This window comes from Manacus candei, unplaced genomic scaffold, assembly GCF_025592945.1.
Source record: "Manacus candei isolate 608988 ecotype Guabito, Panama unplaced genomic scaffold, ASM2559294v1 h1tg000126l, whole genome shotgun sequence".
Classification (NCBI taxonomy): domain Eukaryota; kingdom Metazoa; phylum Chordata; class Aves; order Passeriformes; family Pipridae; genus Manacus; species Manacus candei.
Genome location: NW_026138174.1, coordinates 872,940 through 890,943, shown reverse-complemented (window position 1 = coordinate 890,943; position 18,004 = coordinate 872,940). Strand labels below are relative to the sequence as shown.

General features: G+C 41.6%; 1 protein-coding gene across 6 annotated transcripts in view; it reads left to right on the top strand.

Moving 5' to 3' along the window:
• AGPAT3 (1-acylglycerol-3-phosphate O-acyltransferase 3) overlaps window positions 1–17,405 on the top strand; it is an 87,275-nt gene extending 69,870 nt beyond the window's left edge. For all 6 annotated transcript variants that reach the window (XM_051770895.1, XM_051770894.1, XM_051770899.1 and 3 more), the window contains 8 exons: window positions 1,059–1,285; window positions 5,679–5,848; window positions 6,005–6,166; window positions 7,592–7,745; window positions 8,206–8,308; window positions 11,306–11,381; window positions 13,526–13,724; window positions 14,323–17,405. In XM_051770895.1, the coding sequence (XP_051626855.1) occupies window positions 1,108–1,285; window positions 5,679–5,848; window positions 6,005–6,166; window positions 7,592–7,745; window positions 8,206–8,308; window positions 11,306–11,381; window positions 13,526–13,724; window positions 14,323–14,411 (1,131 nt within the window). In that variant the 5' untranslated portion in view covers window positions 1,059–1,107 and the 3' untranslated portion in view covers window positions 14,412–17,405. The remainder of the gene's footprint in view (window positions 1–1,058; window positions 1,286–5,678; window positions 5,849–6,004; window positions 6,167–7,591; window positions 7,746–8,205; window positions 8,309–11,305; window positions 11,382–13,525; window positions 13,725–14,322) is intronic.
• The last annotated feature ends 599 nt before the right edge of the window (window positions 17,406–18,004 follow it).

Genomic DNA, 18,004 nt, shown 5'->3' with positions numbered 1-18,004 from the left:
TGGTCATTTGCAACATTTTATAAAAGCTGAGAACAAAAACTGTCAGCAAGCTTTGGCTGTGGCAGAAAATCAGGGTCATGCTTCTGGTTTTTGGGTGAGAATTGGAGGCTGTGGTTCAACAGCCTGGTTGGCCTTGTCATAGGACTTCTAGTATCCAACAGGTCAAAAAGGCCAGTGCCAGATAAGGCAGAGTTTGGAATAAACTCAATTTGGTGTCTTGGTTAACACATTTTGTTGGATTAACTTTGTGCTGACAGGGTTTATAGTGAATCAGGCTTGTCTAAGTTGCTGTGACTTTCTGCTGGTTCAGACATTGCCAGTGTTTCTGCACCTGTTATAAATATGGCATGTGCTCAAAGTTAAGTGCTCTGGCTAATTTAGTGGAATCAAAATTCTGCATCAAAGCCCTTTCCAGATCAAGTTTGTATTGCTACATAACCTAAGGCTTTTTTTTTTATTTCCCCACCCCCCCCCCACGCTAGCTGGTATATTTGATTATGGACTTGTGGCTTGACAAAGTGAGAAGTTATTAAACCTGCTCCAGCATGGGGTTTGGGTGTGGGAATACCTAATTTCCATTTCCATGCCTTAGTGTTCGCCAGACTGATGCTCTGTGTGACCAGCCCTGCTCTTTTCAGGGCTGAGGTTCCTGTAGCAGTTCAGGGACAGCACCTCTGAAGGTGCAGCAGTCCCTGTGCAGCTTGTTTACCCATCAGGGCTCAGCGGCTCACTGTGACTGCAGGGCTCTGTGTTCCTCCCAGCATTAAATCCAATTATGTGATCTTTGTTTGGAGGGAGGTGTGAGATTTGTCTTCAGCAAACAATAATCTTCTTGGTGGGCTGTGAATTGTAAATAATGATTCCTTCCTATTTTTGGAAGCGATTTGCATCCGTCACCAGTTTATTAAGACCTGAATGAGGCAGGCTTGGAGAGCACAGTGTTTATTGGGCTGGGTGCCTCTTGCTGAAGTTGCATGATGGCTTTTGCTTTGTCCTTCCTCAGGGCTTGTAAACCCACTCTCCATTTGACTCTTTTGTTTGTTTGTTTTCTCTTTCAGGACAGTTATTCTGAGTGACGGCCCTTGCTCACGCTTCTGAGTGGTTATCATGGGCTTCATTGCCTTTCTGAAGACCCAGTTCATAGTTCACCTCCTCATTGGGTTCGTCTTTGTTGTGAGTGGACTGATCATTAACTTCATTCAACTATGCACGCTAGTCCTCTGGCCCATAAACAAGCAGTTTTATCGCCGAGTAAACTGTCGCCTTGCCTATTCCCTTTGGAGCCGTGAGTATGCCTGAAGGGGATGTGAGGGCTGGGCGTGGGGAGGGGAGAGGGTTTTCCTGTTTTCTGCTTTTGTTAATCACAGAAAAATGTGTATGCTTATGTGTATGGATACACACAGAGAGGAGAGAGAGAGAAATGATAGTTAGATGTTCGACTCTTTCAGAGCAGTTCAAAACAGCCATTTTTTTCCTGAAATACTGGGAAATCACACAGAAGTCAAGGGGCTGATATATATTGTCACTCTATCATTCAACAAAGTAAAGCTCCTCCCCACAATCTACTCTATCTGGACTGATAGGAATTGCTGATTCTGTCTCAATGCCATCTTCATCCAGCATCAGAACCTGTGCTGAGTGAAGGGAAAGGGAGAATTCTGAGACTGGCTCAGGTACTGAGAGCACGTGGGATATTCACCACTTAGGAGCCCAAGTCGATTGTGTGCTCTGGAGGGGAAGTGGTCTGTCTTAGGTCTATAGTGTAGACGTCTCTGTGGCTGAACTATGTGACCACTCCTTTTACACCCTACAGTGTCTGTCTCTGATGCCAGGGTCTCCTCCTGGGAGCAATGTCACTTTTCTTCTGCCTGTGGGTCAGCTTGACAGTCAGTTCAACTGCTTTGCTCTCCTCTTTCAGACCTTTGCAAAACTTCCTCCCCGTGGATGGCTTTTTTTTCTTTTTCCTCCTCACAGAGCTTAGCAGGTGGTTTGATTTCTGAAATGAGTGTTTAGAAGGCTCCTTAGCCCAAATGTCACCTCCTGTTTCAGCAGTGAATCATCTAATCGGTTTCCACTCTCCATCCCCTCCCACTATGCACGGCCACTTACCTTAGTGCTCAGCTCAGCATCCAACTCCCACTTTGGCTAAATGAGTCACCACAGTGAGTACTGAAATTGCAGCTGAGCAGTCCACTGACAGGCACCCACATTTCATAAGTCATCGATGTGAAGTACTACCAACAAAACCTCTCCAAAGTATCTAGTTTGGTTTCTTTTTAACCTTGTTCTTGTCCTTCCTGTGCCTATTGAGAATGTTGCCTGAGAAGTACAGGAGAAAGGAAATTAAATAGAGTGGCAGGGCAAGCTGTCAGGAGTAAAGGTATTGTAATGGAATAGCTTAGGAGAAACGTAAAATTTGGTTGGAGCAGAGTGGAGGTGTATGGGATTTTTTATGTTTAATTTGCTTGTAAGAATTTCCTAATATGCTTTTAATAATCTAGAGTCTAATTTCTTCCTGAAAACTATTATTGCACTAACAGTCTTGTGTTTCTCAGGATATGAGCTGCTTGTTCCTCTAAGGCTTGTAGGTTCAACCCTCTACAAGTTAGCATTGTGCATTAAAAAAAAAATCACATTTTAAATGCTGCTGTCTCAGGTCTTCTAAACACTGGAATAACCCACACTATTGTTCAGAGAGGTTCGGAGAAGCCGAATAGATAATTGGGTTGTACCTAGAATAGCCCCCAGTGTATAGCCTGTGATAAATTAACTCATTGAGAAATTAAACTGTGAAAATTAATGCAAATGTTATATGGGATTGCAGAGTGCTGATGGCCTGTAATGGAAAAGCTGACAGAATATGCACTTCAATTGTGATTTATACCAAATTAAGTAAGCCGTGTAAATGCAGCAGCTCAAATGTTGCCATTCATAATGAAATATATGTCACTATGGGGAAGCCTTTTGGCCATGAACTTGTAGGTTGGTGTTCTGTTCTGGGTGCTACATTTTGCTCTCTTACTCCAAGTTGTTTATATTTTCAGGCCGAGGATGTTCATGTCAGAGCTGTCTGTAAGAGAAGCTGCTCTGCCCACCTGGCAGGGGATCAGTGTGCAGAGGTGGATACACAGGTGATCGTGTATCTGGCTATGTACTGAAAACCAGGCTCTATTCTTATTGTATCTCCTCCCAAATACATAAAGCACAGCTTCTGAAGGGGAGGGAGAGTGACTCTATCCAGTATTTGTGGCAGACATGCAGGGAAGAAGGTCTGTTGGGCTCTTTGCCCAACCTTTGCAATTCGTGACAGGTAGTGTGTAATTCATGCTCTCACACATCAGCTCCTTTCATATGACTCACATCTTTGGAGAGTGCAGTGTGTTTAGTTTGGTCCAGCTGCAAAAATAATCTCTCAAATGTTGGTACTTTCAGCTGAGGGATGTGCTGTGCCTCTTGTCTGCTTTGTTTGTGAGTGGCTTGTGAGGCTGTAAATGTACCTGGCTTTGGTGTGTGGGAACCCCAGCCACAGGGGCTGGTTGTAGCAAGGTGTTGCTTGCCCTGCATAGGAAATATCTTTGGCAGTGTGAGTCTTCCCATCCCATCATTCATAAAGCTGTGCTTGCTGTAGCATCAGTGGGATCAGTGCCACCCAAAGTAGCTGTAACCCACACTGCAAAAAAAAAAAAAAAGGAAGTGAGCCTACTCCTGGTTATAATTACATCATTTATCAGTACACTTGTAAAAGACAATCTGTTTCCTCATTTTCCTTCTTTGGCTCATCAACCCTCCTCTCTCAGTATGAACTCTGGCAAGTCCTCCACTATTTCGGAGCGACTGGTAAATGAAATGCCCTCCAGACAGACATCCACACCTGCCTCTGCAGATTTTTTTCCTGATTTTGAAGAAGAAACACACCCAGTTTATTGTATTTTCTGATAAGAAAGTGCAGTAGCTGTAGCAGGTACTGGAGATATTCCTCCTTAGTACACAGACAGCAATGGAAACGGAAAGTCGTTCCAAGTACCACACTGTGTTTGGTACCACTACTGCATTCTCCTGGCCACCTGCTTGGCAGGTGCTCCCACTGAGTACAGTCTTGCTGTCCTCTTTCCTCTTTTACTGAGCCAGGATAGCCAGAGGAAGGAAGGTAAGTGATCATAAAGGAGACAAAGCTGGGAAGTGACAGTAGAAACCTCTAGCTGGTGTAAATGAGCAAGACAATTCTGTCTTTCCTCTGCTGTATTTCCAGTTGACCAGTGTTAAGTTCTCTTGAATCAGCAAGTTGCAAAACTTTGTCATGCCTGCAAATGAGCAAGTATTGAAAGTGATATAGGGAATAACCTGGTGGATGAGTAAGTGGTCATGAGTGAAAAATCTAGTGCTAGAGAAGCTCTGTATCTTCAGCACATCGGGACTGGTTTTCCCCATCACTCACCTAAATACTGTGTTTGCCTTCTCTCTGATGTGGTGCAAAATTGGACCCACTTTTATTTAGCAGAATGGGTAGATGACCCTGTCTGATCCTGATCAGAAGCCCTTGTGCAGGAAGACACTGCCTTGTTTTGGAAAACCAGGGCCTCCCAACGGGAAATTGAAATAACTCCTGGCAGAACCTGATGTAGGGAACTGAGGGGACACCTTCCAGAGTTGACCTTGCAAGTTTATCATAGTTCTGTGGGAAGAGCTGGACTTTTTAACAGTCATGTTTGTGCAAACAAATTTTGATTGCATCCATATCTCGTTGAAATGAGAACATACCAACGACTACAGTTTGCATGGAAGCAAATCTTCCTGCTGGGAAAATGAACTATTCTCATACTTTTTATAGCTGTCCCATGGTACAAGAAATGTCTTCCATCTGCCTCAATGTTCTAAAATGAGAGAAATAAGCTAACCATAGCAACTACAGTCAATGCATGCTGAATTTAAGTGGAAGGGTTTTTTAAGATGAAAAAAGGGGAAGCGGAAAATAAGGGTGGGTAATGGAAAGGAAATATTTGGGGTGGAGTAAGAGGTGCTACAATATCAAAAAGCTGGAGAAAGAAGAGGGAAAGGCTCATGCTTTTGCAGTAAAAGACACAATTTACCGTTCCTATCTTTGCCCAGGTATTTTGATAAATTAACTCAACTGTTTGCTGTTTGGGTCTGTGTTGATGATCATAATACAGAATGATTAGAGCCTTTGTTCTAATATTAAAACCTCTCGCAGAAGATCTATGGCACTGCATCCTTATAAAAGACCTTTATTGGTCTGTTTACCTCGTAAAGCTTGTTTCATGTTGAGTAAAAGCATTAGGCTGCATCTATGCATAATTTGTATTCCACCTGGGAGAAACTGTACTCATTTGGTGCAGCAATCAACAGCTCCGCTGTCTGTTTTCAGGCACAAAGTTTTTGGGCTTTTTTTCCCAGTGATCATGAAATTTCACATTCATAATACAATGCCCAAACTTGCTGAAATTATCCATAAATGCATATGTCTAGAGCCTCTAAATACTACTTAAGGATGGTGATGTCGTTTGTTCTGTACCCATCCAAGCTTTCATTTCATCTCGGCTGGGTTGGTTGGAGTAGGTGACAGTGTTGGGAGTCAGAAGGGACCGGGCACTGGATGGGGCTTGAAGCTTTCTGCAAGGGGCACCCCTAACACCTCTCCCCATCTTCACCGTGTTTGTTAGAGTTGGTAATGCTGCTGGAATGGTGGTCAGGCACAGAGTGCACCTTGTTCTCAGACGAGGCCACGGTGAACACCTTTGGGAAAGAACACGTCATCATCATCTTGAATCACAACTTTGAGATCGACTTCTTGTGCGGCTGGACCATGACGGAGCGCTTCGGAGTGCTGGGGGTACATAGTTTCTTTAACTTTCCAGATATAATCCATCAGGCTCTTCATCATTCTAATTTGAATGTGTTTGATCTCACTGTACAAATCAGCAAATGACATTTTTGGATTGTCTCTTATTTTTTTTCTTTTTTTTTTTTTTTCCTTTCTTTCTCCAAGAGTTCCAAAGTCCTTGCTAAGAGAGAGCTACTATACGTGCCCCTAATCGGTTGGACATGGTACTTCCTTGAGATTGTTTTCTGCAAAAGGAAATGGGAAGAAGACAGAGATACAGTTATTGAAGGGTTAAAACGTTTGTCTGATTACCCTGAATATATGTGGGTAAGTGTTGAGTTCCTTCTCTGGTACTGACTGCCAGAAGTGAAATGGTGACAGAGGTGGTACTGTGGCCTTATGTGTCAGGAGATGGTCTGCTCACTTCCAAGTGTTGTCAAGGAAAAGCCATACTCTGTTTGAGGAGGTCTTTTGGGATATGCTGGTAAAAAGTTTCTCTGTTTGCCTGTTGGTTACAGAAGTCATTTGGGAAACAGTTCAGAAGCTTAACAATAATTTATAGATCAGACTTATGTAATACTTGTTGATTTTGCCTGAACTTACTTTTTACCTTTAAAAAAAAGGCCTATATTTGATTACTAAATCTATGTGACCTTAAGCTACATCTTCTGAGGCAGGCTGGAGAGACAAATAAGCAAAGAAGCCTTTTTTGGAGGAGTGAATTTGGATGCACAGACCATGGATTTTGATAGAGAGTTCCTGTTACTGTGTTCATTGATCTGTGAAATTACAGGTTTCCCAAAAAGTGTCTATGAGAACATATGGCAAACTTATATATGCTTTTGCAGTTACATTTTTCCTTTTTATTTTGACATTATTTGAAGTCAAGGGTAAAACATCTCTGTTTCATTATGTGCAACGTTAGATTTTACTGCAGCAGCACAGTGGTATAATCAACTACTAACTTCCTTAGAGCTTTGAATACAAACATTTTCATAAATTTTATAGCAGCACATGTAATGTACAGTTACTTGGCTTATAAAATGTTTTGAGGTTTTTCGTGCATTCAAAGTGATTTTTTCAATATTATCCAGTACAACTTGTTAAAATGAACAGTGAAACATTAAGCCTTAACTAGAACATTGTGAATGCATTGTAATTTTCTACCATTACAAAGATAGAAAAAGTAAGAATCTGGAGAATGTATTTTCAGCTACTTAATTACTTGACTGTATGGATATGAACTATATTTAATATATCCTCCTGATTAGTGTTGGGAAAAAAGAAAAAAAGACAGAAAAAAAATCTACCAATTAGAATATCTCAAGACTGAACTTTAGCTATGCATTTTAATGATTTTACAACTGAGAACTAAGGACTAGTCTCTAGGGAAAACAACCAGAAAATATAAGTGCAGAATGTAGTTAGCATTGATTATTTAAATCAAGACATCCTGCTTGGTAATTTAAATCATGATTAAAATTGACTTGAGTGGATCGATTTCCTAAATTTTGTGCATTCCAGGTGCCACAATTAGGGCTGTCTTTTTGTCGCCTTAAATTTGGTACGAGTGTTGGTAAAATTAAAGGCAATTGCAAATTAATTGTGAGGGGGTGCTTATGCCCAGTAGTTGATGAACAGATGAGACAATTGAAGTGTGTGCACATGCATGGATGTATGCTTATCTTACACCAGTTTTCTGGTTTCTCTTGATCTCAAGTATCCTTTTGTTTGCCTCTTGTCTCGTACTAGTTTCTCCTGTACTGCGAAGGAACTCGTTTTACAGAGACCAAGCACCGTATCAGTATGGAAGTAGCTGAATCCAAGGGGTTGCCTAAACTGAAATACCACCTGTTGCCCAGAACCAAAGGTTTCACCACTGCTGTCCAGTGTCTCAGGGGAACAGGTACTGGCAAGCTGCTGCTTACCCTTTGCATCGCTTGTAACATGTTGTTTAGTACCCTCACTGTAGTACAGGGTAGTATATTCTGTTTTTCATGATGTCCACGGCAATTAGTGAGCTGGCAGTAATAAGCACTCAACGTGTCAGCTCTTAATTTGTAAATTGCCACAGAACTGTCAGATACCAGCCTTAAAAAAATAATAAACCTTTCATATATGTCATTGTTGCTTAGTTCAGCATGTCAGCTGGTGTTTTGATAACACACATGCCACAGAGCTGGGGATGTGGGGTGGCTGATGTGGATAAATATGATGCATAAACACAAAGTAGTGAGGGACTCTGCTGCCTGACATCATTAATTCAAGACTTGCACAAGGCTCTGTTGCTGTCTCACACAAGGATGCCAGCAAGGTGGTTGCTAGAATTGCTACTGTAACAGCCATGTTTTCTTTTTCTGCAACAGTTTCAGCAGTGTATGATGTAACACTAAATTTCAGAGGAAACAAGAACCCATCTTTATTAGGAATTCTTTATGGGAAGAAATATGAAGCAGATATGTGTGTAAGGTGAGCATATACTGATGGAGATGAGCCCTAAGATGCATACTTTGGCATGTTGAAGTGCATTCAGATTTTGTGGGGAAACTTCCTTTCCTATTCCCCTTTTCCTTGTCCTTCAAGTTTCTCCACAGACCACAAAGATCTCCCTGTTCCCCCTCGTGCCTCAGTTCACTTTGATGTGGGATCCCGTGGTATCACCCAGCAAGTCAGAGAGCGTTGGACGGACTTTTTAACCCAGGGTGTGACCGCACTGTCGTTCCAGGGTTTCCCTGCTTTCTGCAGTTGAAGATCTGTCTACCTTTTCTTTCTTCTCTGCTGGAAACAGAAAACCAACTGTCCCACACCCTTCCCAGTCCCTGTGAGCATGTGTGTGGTGTAAATAACCAGTCCAGCTTCAGTGGTCCCTTGTAGTAAATAGTGTAAAGCGCCCTCCTGACCCAGTTTCTCTCCCTCTCACATGGTTTGATTAGCAGATTAGAAGTTAAGCAATGCTGAAATTCAGGCATCCTGTGAATGAGGTGGGACATTCCTCACATTCCTCACTGCTCTTTTGCCTAAAAGAGTAACTGCTAACACCTAACTCCATGAGCATGTACACACGTGCATACACAAACACACATGCTGTTTCTTTCTTGCTTTCTCCTTGTTGCCTTCTCCTTTAAAGGCTTCCTTGTGCTCATAAGAAATACCAACCCTTTCCTGCTGAATTTCTTCTTTTTCCTTTTATGTTTGGACCTGACAAACGACCTGGTTGTTCCTTCCACAGTCCTTTTGCCAGTTTGCTTCTGCTTCTCTGGGGGCTTCAGCCACCCTTTGGAAAACATTGCTGTGTTCTGGTGATGAGGTCGATGCTTGGTTTTTAAAAAGAGAAAAGAAGAAAAAGCTTTGATTCCCCCCACACCTTTGCCCTCTGGCCTTAGGTCTGTGGTGCAGGTGAATGGCACTGGTTCTGTACACAGTCCATGTAATCAAAGCAGGTGTGTCTTGCCAGAGCCTTCAAGGGTGAGAATCTTTGTAGAAAATCACACTGATTACCTAGTGCATTGGGGTGGAGCAGCAACAGTTTTGAGGAAGAAATTCTGTCCCAAGGGAGGCAGAGTGCTTCAGGCTTAATGGGGAAAGGAGGGGCACAGTGCTCCAGTTCTGCCCTCAGAATAATGTCCAAAACATTTTAGTCTTTCAGGGGGAAAGGAGACTGTGGAGCTGCCTGTGGAGAGGTGAGGTTGCTCATTTGCAAGGGTTTTCATTTTGACTATTTACTCTTGCCAAACATATTCCTGATGAGGAAAGTGAACAGACAACTTGCCAGCCAGCAAAACAGGTGATCAGGCAATTGCCACCTGTAATTCCATATTGATGGCAGGTGCATGTAGGATATCTAGCTGGACCTGGGGTACCCATGCATGGATGCACTTCTGTACAATTATACACTGAAGAACAGCTGCCTTCAGTGAAATATCCTATGGCTTGCTCACAGAGGTGCAAGTGGGTTTTATTTCTTGGAGAGGCAGTGGGAGGAAAGAAGAGAAATGTATTTTTCAATAGTGTTAGAAGAGATTTGGGTTCATAAAATCCTGTTGAGAACGATGTTGCCAGGTAAAATTAGCAATTGTACCCTATGAAAGAAACTAATGGCTGTGTGTAAATAATTTCAGTTTAACATACGTTTGTGAACTGCATCAATATTCTCAAGGTGCTTTTCTACAGCTTAAAGCTTTTTCTCTGTTTTGGAGTGGAAGCTATGAGAATAAAGAAACTATTTTTATGGTTGGTTTTTTTTTTTCCCTGAAAATGGAACACGTCCTTATTGTGCCAGAAGACTTAATGTAGCTCAGAGAAAGGAAACACGTAAGCTCATGTTCTTGGTATACGTGTACACAGTTACCTGTGCAGAGGTAAGCAGCTTAGCACCCCGAAGCAGATAACAGTCTTTATCCCAACTGGCTACAGAGAAAATAATCAGGAAGTTACCAAATGCTATTGCTGTGAGTCCCCTCTAGTGGTGGCACAGCAACACCGTGACAGCTTCGCCAGAGAGCTTTCAGCAAATGACTTTTTACTGAGCATTATTTATATTAATTGAGCAGCTCCTCATGGTAGAGGTCATGAAGGTAAATCTGTCAGATCTGGCGTTCGGTTCATTTGTGGGATGCAAAAATTATTAGAAATTAATTAGAATGCATTCACAGAATTATAGAATGGCTTAGGCTGGAAGGGACCTTAAAGATCATCTCATTCCAACCCTTCTGCCATGGGCAGGGACACCTTCCACTAGACCAGGTTGCTCAGAGCCCCATCCAACCTGTCCCATCCAGGGATGGGGCATCCACAACTTCTCTGGGCAACCTGTTCCAGGGCCTCACCGCCCTCTCAGCAAATACTTTTTTTCTAATACCTAATCTAAACCTACTCTCTGCCTCTCTGGGCATAATTTTCACAGGTACCCAGACCTGCATGCCTCAGTCTGCAGTGCTGGAGAGGCAGAAGGGACAAGTGCAGTCCCTGCAGAAGATGACATTTTCCTCAGAGTTGATCTGAAGCGAATTTTTAACCACCTCTCCCATTAATTCCAAAATGGGCTTTTCTCTGCCAAAATGTAACAGACAATTATCCTTGGGTTTCCCATTTGCTTGTGTTTTCCCAGCTCTGGGTGCCTCAGCCTGAGCTCACTGGGAATCAGCCAATGGTGGATGTGGTGAAGGAAGAACAGTGTTTGAGTGGGAAATGCTTATTTTACTGATGTGAGCTGAAACTGATAGGAGCTTGAACAGTTTATTTTGTCTTAAGAATATGACTTTTGTAATGAAGAATTGGTTGTTTTCTAAGTCCTGGTTCTTCTCTGTATTTAAGACCTCTGCCATCAGTGACAGTATTGCCTGTGATTTATGCCCTTTGCTGAATGGAAGATCTTCCCTAATAGAGGGCTAAAGTCAAATACCTGGATTTTCCCTTAATCCTTTTTTGTTTTTCTTCTTTCCTTTTTTAATCTCTCTACTAAACCAGGAGATTTCCTCTGGAAGATATCCCTCAAGATGAAAAGGAAGCTGCAAACTGGCTTCATAAGCTTTACCAGGAGAAGGTAAACAGCTTTGCTTTCTTTTCTGTCTTTTGGGACTTTTCACAGGGAGAGTGTATTAAGGCAGTGAGTAATGCACACTCTTCTGCTGGATGGAGGGAAGAGATAGGATATTATGTATAATTAGGCAGCCATCCCTCAAACTGCTGGAAGGAGCAGGATAGAAGAGCCCCTTGGCAGTGGAGGGCTGGCCAGTGAGTAGGTCTCAAACTGCCAGGAAGCACAGAGGAATTCAGAGATATGCCTGAGCTGTGGAAGACTAATAGCAATCCACTGTCTTTTTGCATTCTTCAGCTCTTGGATCTCTGTCACAGATTTCCAAAAGCTCCATTTTCCCTGTGGGTGTTTTTAGGCACTCGAGAAGAGTGATAACTGTCTGTCAGGGACAGCCAGTCCTGGCTTTCAGCTGCAATTGTTCTTTGCTTTCATTTTTCTTCCACTGTCACTTTCCTTCTGCCTCCTGGTAATACTTCTGCAGTGGTGTGTGACATGGTGTGACAGTCCCTGGGATCTGATGCCAGGGACTGGTAGAGCACATCATGCCTTCACATGGCTCAAAGCTTTTCCTCGTGTCATTTCTTTTTTTTATTTTTTTTTTTTCTTTTTTAACCTCAGATGGTTATTTTCTTGACTGCAGATTTAACAGTTCTGTGGGGAGTAGGAGAGAACTGTAATTAATGTTGTCCAGCCCTAACTGGTGGATTTTTGAACTTCAGATGTGTATCTTGATTTCTGTGTTGTTTTTCTTTGTGGAAAGAAAAGCAACAGAAGAGCAGAGAAACTTTAACTGTCTTGGGCTTTCTCCAACTAGGATGACCTGTGCTGCAGCATTTCCAAACTTGTGCTTAGTCTGTAGGTAGGCAGCAAATTGTTCTAAGTTTCAATTTTATTTAAATTTTTTTAAATTTAAAATTTAAATTTAAACTCTAATTCAGTTAATGAGAGAGAAGTTATTTTACAAAGAGCAGTAGCTATCATCATCTTTTCCCCCCTGTCTCCCATTAGCACCCTGAAATTGTTAAGGTTGGAAAACACCTCTGAGATCATCAAGTCCAACCATCAACCCAGCACCACCACCATGTTTACAACTAAACCATGTCCTCAAGTGCCATATCCATGGTTTTTGAACACTTCCAGGGATGGTGACTCCACCAGTTCCCTGGGCAGCCTGTTCCACTGCTTTACAGCATTTTTCATGGAAATTTTTTTTTACCTAATATCAAAGCTAAACCCCCCCTGGTGCAACTTGGCACCATTTGTTCTCATCCCTCCTGATATTGGCTGTAGCTCCGTTCAACTTTGGTGTGAGGTGTTGCCAGGGAGGTATTGCTCATATATGTGGGTATTATATATATATTGATCTCAGGGTGTTAGCACTACTTTGTAGCTGGAATCCTCTTCCTGCACAGGGGGCTTATCCTCAAAAAGCTGTTACTGGCAAGGAACCCCTTGTGCTTCTCAGTCCTTTGCAAAGTAAACTTAAAGAAAAACAGTTTAAGCAGGGGAAAAAACAGAAATAGCCAGACTTGAACCAACCTCGGTAGTGGCTTGGAAACCTTGGAGAACATTCTTACAGACTGAGGGAGGACTGTGGGCATCTCAGTGATGTGTTTTTGGACTGCATCTCTCTGCAGGCTCTGCTCGGGATGCAGGAACTGGGTTGGAGTCCCTGGGTTGTGGCTGGCATGGTGCTGTCCCTGCTCATTAGCTCATTCCTTGCCTTGCCCTCCTGGCTCTATACACAGTATTTTCCTGCTAGGCTTTGCTAAATCACGCTGAACTTTTCGGAAGTAAAAACAGAAAGAAAGAGCACCCAGCTAAGAGTGCAAGTAGTGCCTGAACTGGCCTCTGACCTGATACTGCCCTCAATTCCTAAACAATTAAGAGATGAGATGAAGGTATTTGGTACTGGAGAGGACAAGGTTTCAGTTTCTGGTGATGGAAAAAATTGCCTTCAAAGGACTAATACAGTCACCTTGGCAATCAACAGAAATGCCCAGAAAAATGACAGCAGATGGAATTGGATGCTGTGCACTCTTGATGGGTATTTACCATGGATACTGTCCTTTGTGTTCTCCTGGAGTTGTCTAGTCTTGGCTTGCTTGGTGCAAATATTATGAACCTGTTTTCTTCTCTCTTTCACCCAGGATGCTTTGCAAGAGATGTATAATCAGGAAGGCATATTTCCTGGCAAGCAGTTTAAACCTCCTAGGAGACCATGGACTCTCCTAAATTTTCTTTTTTGGGCCACAGTTCTCCTCTCTCCTCTCTTCACATTTGGCTTTGGAGTTTTTGCAAGTGGATCACCTCTCCTTATCCTTGCATTCCTAGGACTTGTTGGAGCAGGTAATAAAACAGAGAAGATGCCAAGCCCAGTGTGACACAGAACAAGATCTATTACCTCCAATAAGTTCTGTGTATTAATTAATATGAATGGGGCTTGCAGAAAAACACTTGGGAACTCACTCGGTAGTCTTTATATTGTACAGCATTTTAATTATTTCAAAAGCTTTAATTCAGGAAGATTTGCCTTCATATCTTAGGCAATAACTGTAGTAATCAATAGCAGGTGAGTCTTGTAACCCATTATTATGGTGCCTGAAGGAAAAAATACTTTCACTGGACAACTTGTCTGTGTATTAAAAACCAAACAAATACATAAAACCCAACTCTTCCAACAAAAGAAAAACCTAACAAAAAAAACAGGGGTGAGGAAGGGGATATGCTTCAGTGTTCATGCTACATGTCCTGTCAAACAACAGAAACAGTAATTATATTTTTTAGTCTTGATTGTCCCACTCTTTTAGTGTCAGTTGGTCTGCAATCACTACTGACTTGGGGGTTGGGTGAACTCATGTGGGTTCTGCTTGTGTGTTCATATGTGGCTTCCTGAATCCTTGAACTGGTTTTAATATGCCTCTCATTTCTCTGTTATATTTTAAAGCTTCCTTTGGAGTTCGTAGACTGATAGGAGTAACTGAAATAGAAAAAGGCTCCAGCTATGGCAACCAGGAATTCAAGAAAAAGGAGTAACTGACAGCTGCAGTTCAGCACATATAACCAGACTGTGGTATCCCATTAACTTCAGTTAAAAAAAAAACAACAAACACTTAGAAACTATCTTTTTCTTAATAACTGATGACTAATATTAATGAATAAAACTTGAGCCAAGAATGAAGACGTTGGAGGCATCGACTGAAGAGAACACGTGAACCTTCTGCCTGTTTAAGGATTACTGTAATCAAGCTATGGGAGAAAATCTGGGGTGGGGTGGAAGAAGAAACTAATTTTTCTTGCTTTGTTGGGGGACTTGAGGTGGGGGAGAAAAGGCCACATGGCCACGTGTGTCTTCAGATGACTGAAAACACTGGTTTCTGTCAAGAGCACTACACTCACTTTTACAACAGGAGCCATTGAATGTTTCCTCTTGCTAAAGCCAACGTTTATTGATTTCCAACTTCTTTTACTAATGAGCCAGGAAAAAACACCCTTCTTAAATTAACTGACAGGTGTTCATGGGGTTAGAGTCATTTTGGCTGTGTTGTCATGGCTACAGATGAAATCCTATTTGTACGTTACACTGATGCTTTTTATTTTCAGGCAACGTCTTAAAACTTCCGTAATGAGGGAGAACAGATAGTGGAGTTTGGAAGCAGTGCATTATTCATCAGCAGTTCCCATAGAACAGATCCGTGCTGAGACAGTACAAAATTCCCATCACATCTCCTGCTTAACTGCTCAAGGCTGTTTAATTTCAAAATATTACTTTAGTCTTGAGTGCTGTTTGCCCTATTTCACATCATATATGATAATTTTGAATCTGTTTGGGCTTGTTTTGGTTTTTTTGAATCAATGGTTGACCATGGGAGTTGGAGCTGTGCAAAGAAGGAAATTTATTCAGTTGTCCTGAATGATTTCTCCTTTTATTTCTGCTTGCATCTCTCATTACCAAAGTCCAGTTCAGCCAACCTCTCGCAGTAAACTGGGAGGCAACAGCAGAAATCAGCACAATAGTTTTCAAAATGTCTTCTTTTGACAAAAATGCGAAAAGGAGAGGTCTGGAGCAGTCAGATTTCAAATGCTGCCGTCTCTTGAACTTGTAATGAGAGTTTCAGCAGTGATTCAGACGGGGCCAGGATCTTACCCTGTGTGTGTAAGGATAGGGTGTGCTGCACTTTTGACTTGGCCATGCTTTAGATGTTCATGTGAAGTTATACTGCAAAGTAAGCTGTGCTGTTAAGCATTAGAAAGAGTATGAGGTCTCTTCAGGGATTTTAAGTATCTTTAGTTTTGCTGGTTGACATTTTGGGGTTTTTTTTCCACTGAAAATTAGAGATCAGAATCATGTCTGTTATCTGTCTCTCTCCTTTTTTTTTTTCTTTCTTTTTTTCCTTTTTCTTTTTTTACAAACGCACATTCAGAGATTTTTGTAGATTGCTGCTGTATGCAGAGCTGGAGAACTGTTTGCAAACAGATGGTAACTACCTGTATGTTCAAGTCTGAAGGTCACAATCTGCATTTGGCTGCACTGAGAAGTGGGTGAAATGAGTTGCAGATTTACAGCTGAGGGCAGAAGCTGACCCTCAGGGTCTGTATCTTTAACCCAGCTGCCACTAGAATATTTGTCTCACTTTTGTAAAGAACAGATCTTATCAAAGCACTGGTTGTTGTTTTCATCTTTGCTCCAGTAACCAAGAGAAGAGAGTAATAATTTACCTACTTTTCGTATTTACTCTTAACTGTTGGAATGTAACCTCTTCTCCCACAGGTTTTTCCGTTTCCAAACACTGGAAGAGCAATTTTATAACTTAGAAAAATATTTTACTTGGGCTCATTGATCACTGTTCTGTCATGCACTTGGTTTTTATTTGTGGTCTTTTCAACAAGAGCATTTGAAGGATGACCTATGTTGTCTGTCTCCTGTTAGGCTCAACCTTGCTGAATCCTTGTACCCAGACCCCCAGCATTAGTATGTCATCTTTGTCCCTTCAATAAATCTTCCCTAAGATAGGGGATGCAAAACTGTTGCTAATGTTAGTGGAATTTGGAATATGCCTTGGGAATTGAGGAGAACAGAGCCCAGCCATGACTCTGTTGTCCTTGCTGGATGTTTTTGTACTTTGTCTCTAAATACAGTCAGACATCCCAGTGCTGATAAAGTTAACTCTGGCTTTTCCCTATTTTTAACAGGAGGACTAAGAACAGTGGGGGGTTCTTTCTTTCTTTTCTTTATTTTTTTTTTCTTAAGTAATTCAGTAATGGGTATAATTCTTGCTTCCTAGAAAGATGTTACAAATGCTGTATACTTGCTTCCTGAAGATGATATTGAGTATATATAAATTGTACTGGCTTAGCAGAAGAGGCTTGCAAAGCAGGCTGACCACTGACTATGTTTTATACTCTACATTTTGAACAGTATATTAATGGGCATGACAAGAATTTCACAAAATAAATCCCTTCTTAATGCTGAGAAGAGGGGAGCTGCTTAGAGGAGAAGGGAATTAATAACCTTTCTCTTTACAGGATCCTTTTCTCCTCTTAGTGCATGTAACTCCCTATTCAGACTCATGGGATTAGTGCATGTACATCAAGGGGAGAATAATCAACATTTCATATTTTCTTATCATAATTTATTGGTCATGCTTTCTTTTTGAAAATATAATAAATACATCATCAGATACTTAAATTTTGCTCTTCTAAACAGACATATCAGTAACCTCTTGAAAAACTGAAACATACAGCAGTGCACAAACCAGTATGAAACCAACAAAAATCTCTTCATTTTGAATTTTATCTCCTCAAATAAGGGTTTTTATACACGCGCGCGCACACGTACACGGAGTATGTATAAATTAAAATGACTGAAAATAGCTGAAGTTAATGTCACTAATGAAGATTAGCAGCTGGATTGGGTTGAAAAAGTGAGCATAGGTTTTATATCTTATTTTCTTCTGGTTTAATAGAACATAGCTTGTATATTTGACTACCAAGCCCTTTAAGAGCAATAATAAACAAAAATATATCATGTTTTCCGTCTTTTTGCTTTTCAACCACGATAGGTTTAATAAAATTACAGCTATGGGAGCGTTTTCTCTCTCCACCTTTCAGAATTTTCATTTATTGCTTAATTGTTCAGAGTAAATTCCGTGTTCTCCAGTGTGGACTTGCAAGCTGACTGCCATGGAGTGCAGCATTGACTCCGAAAAGGAATGGTTCTCAGACTTATGTGGACAGATGGTACATGTATACCTTTGACCTTGGCCATGAAGAACAGGGATGTTGCTCTCCAAGTGGGATTTATAGTTCCAGAGCAGCATCGTGTTGACCTGCGTCTAAGAACCCTCGGAAGCTGCTGGCATTGTGGCATCTTGGTTAGGAAGGCACAAAAAGCTGATGCTGAAGAGGGACCTGATACCCAGAGGTCTTGGCTTGGTGGGATTACAGTTCTCTCTTGCTCATTGTGGGCCGAATGTGCTCTTGCAATTGATGAAATACCTGTCTCCAGCACAAAGAGCGTGGGCAATGTTCCTTTGTTCTGCTTTAAATTACCTTGAAGGGCTCTACACTTAATTGCTGACCAATGAATCTGACTGCTGCCTGTGTCCTAATTGCCCGGAATTCACAGG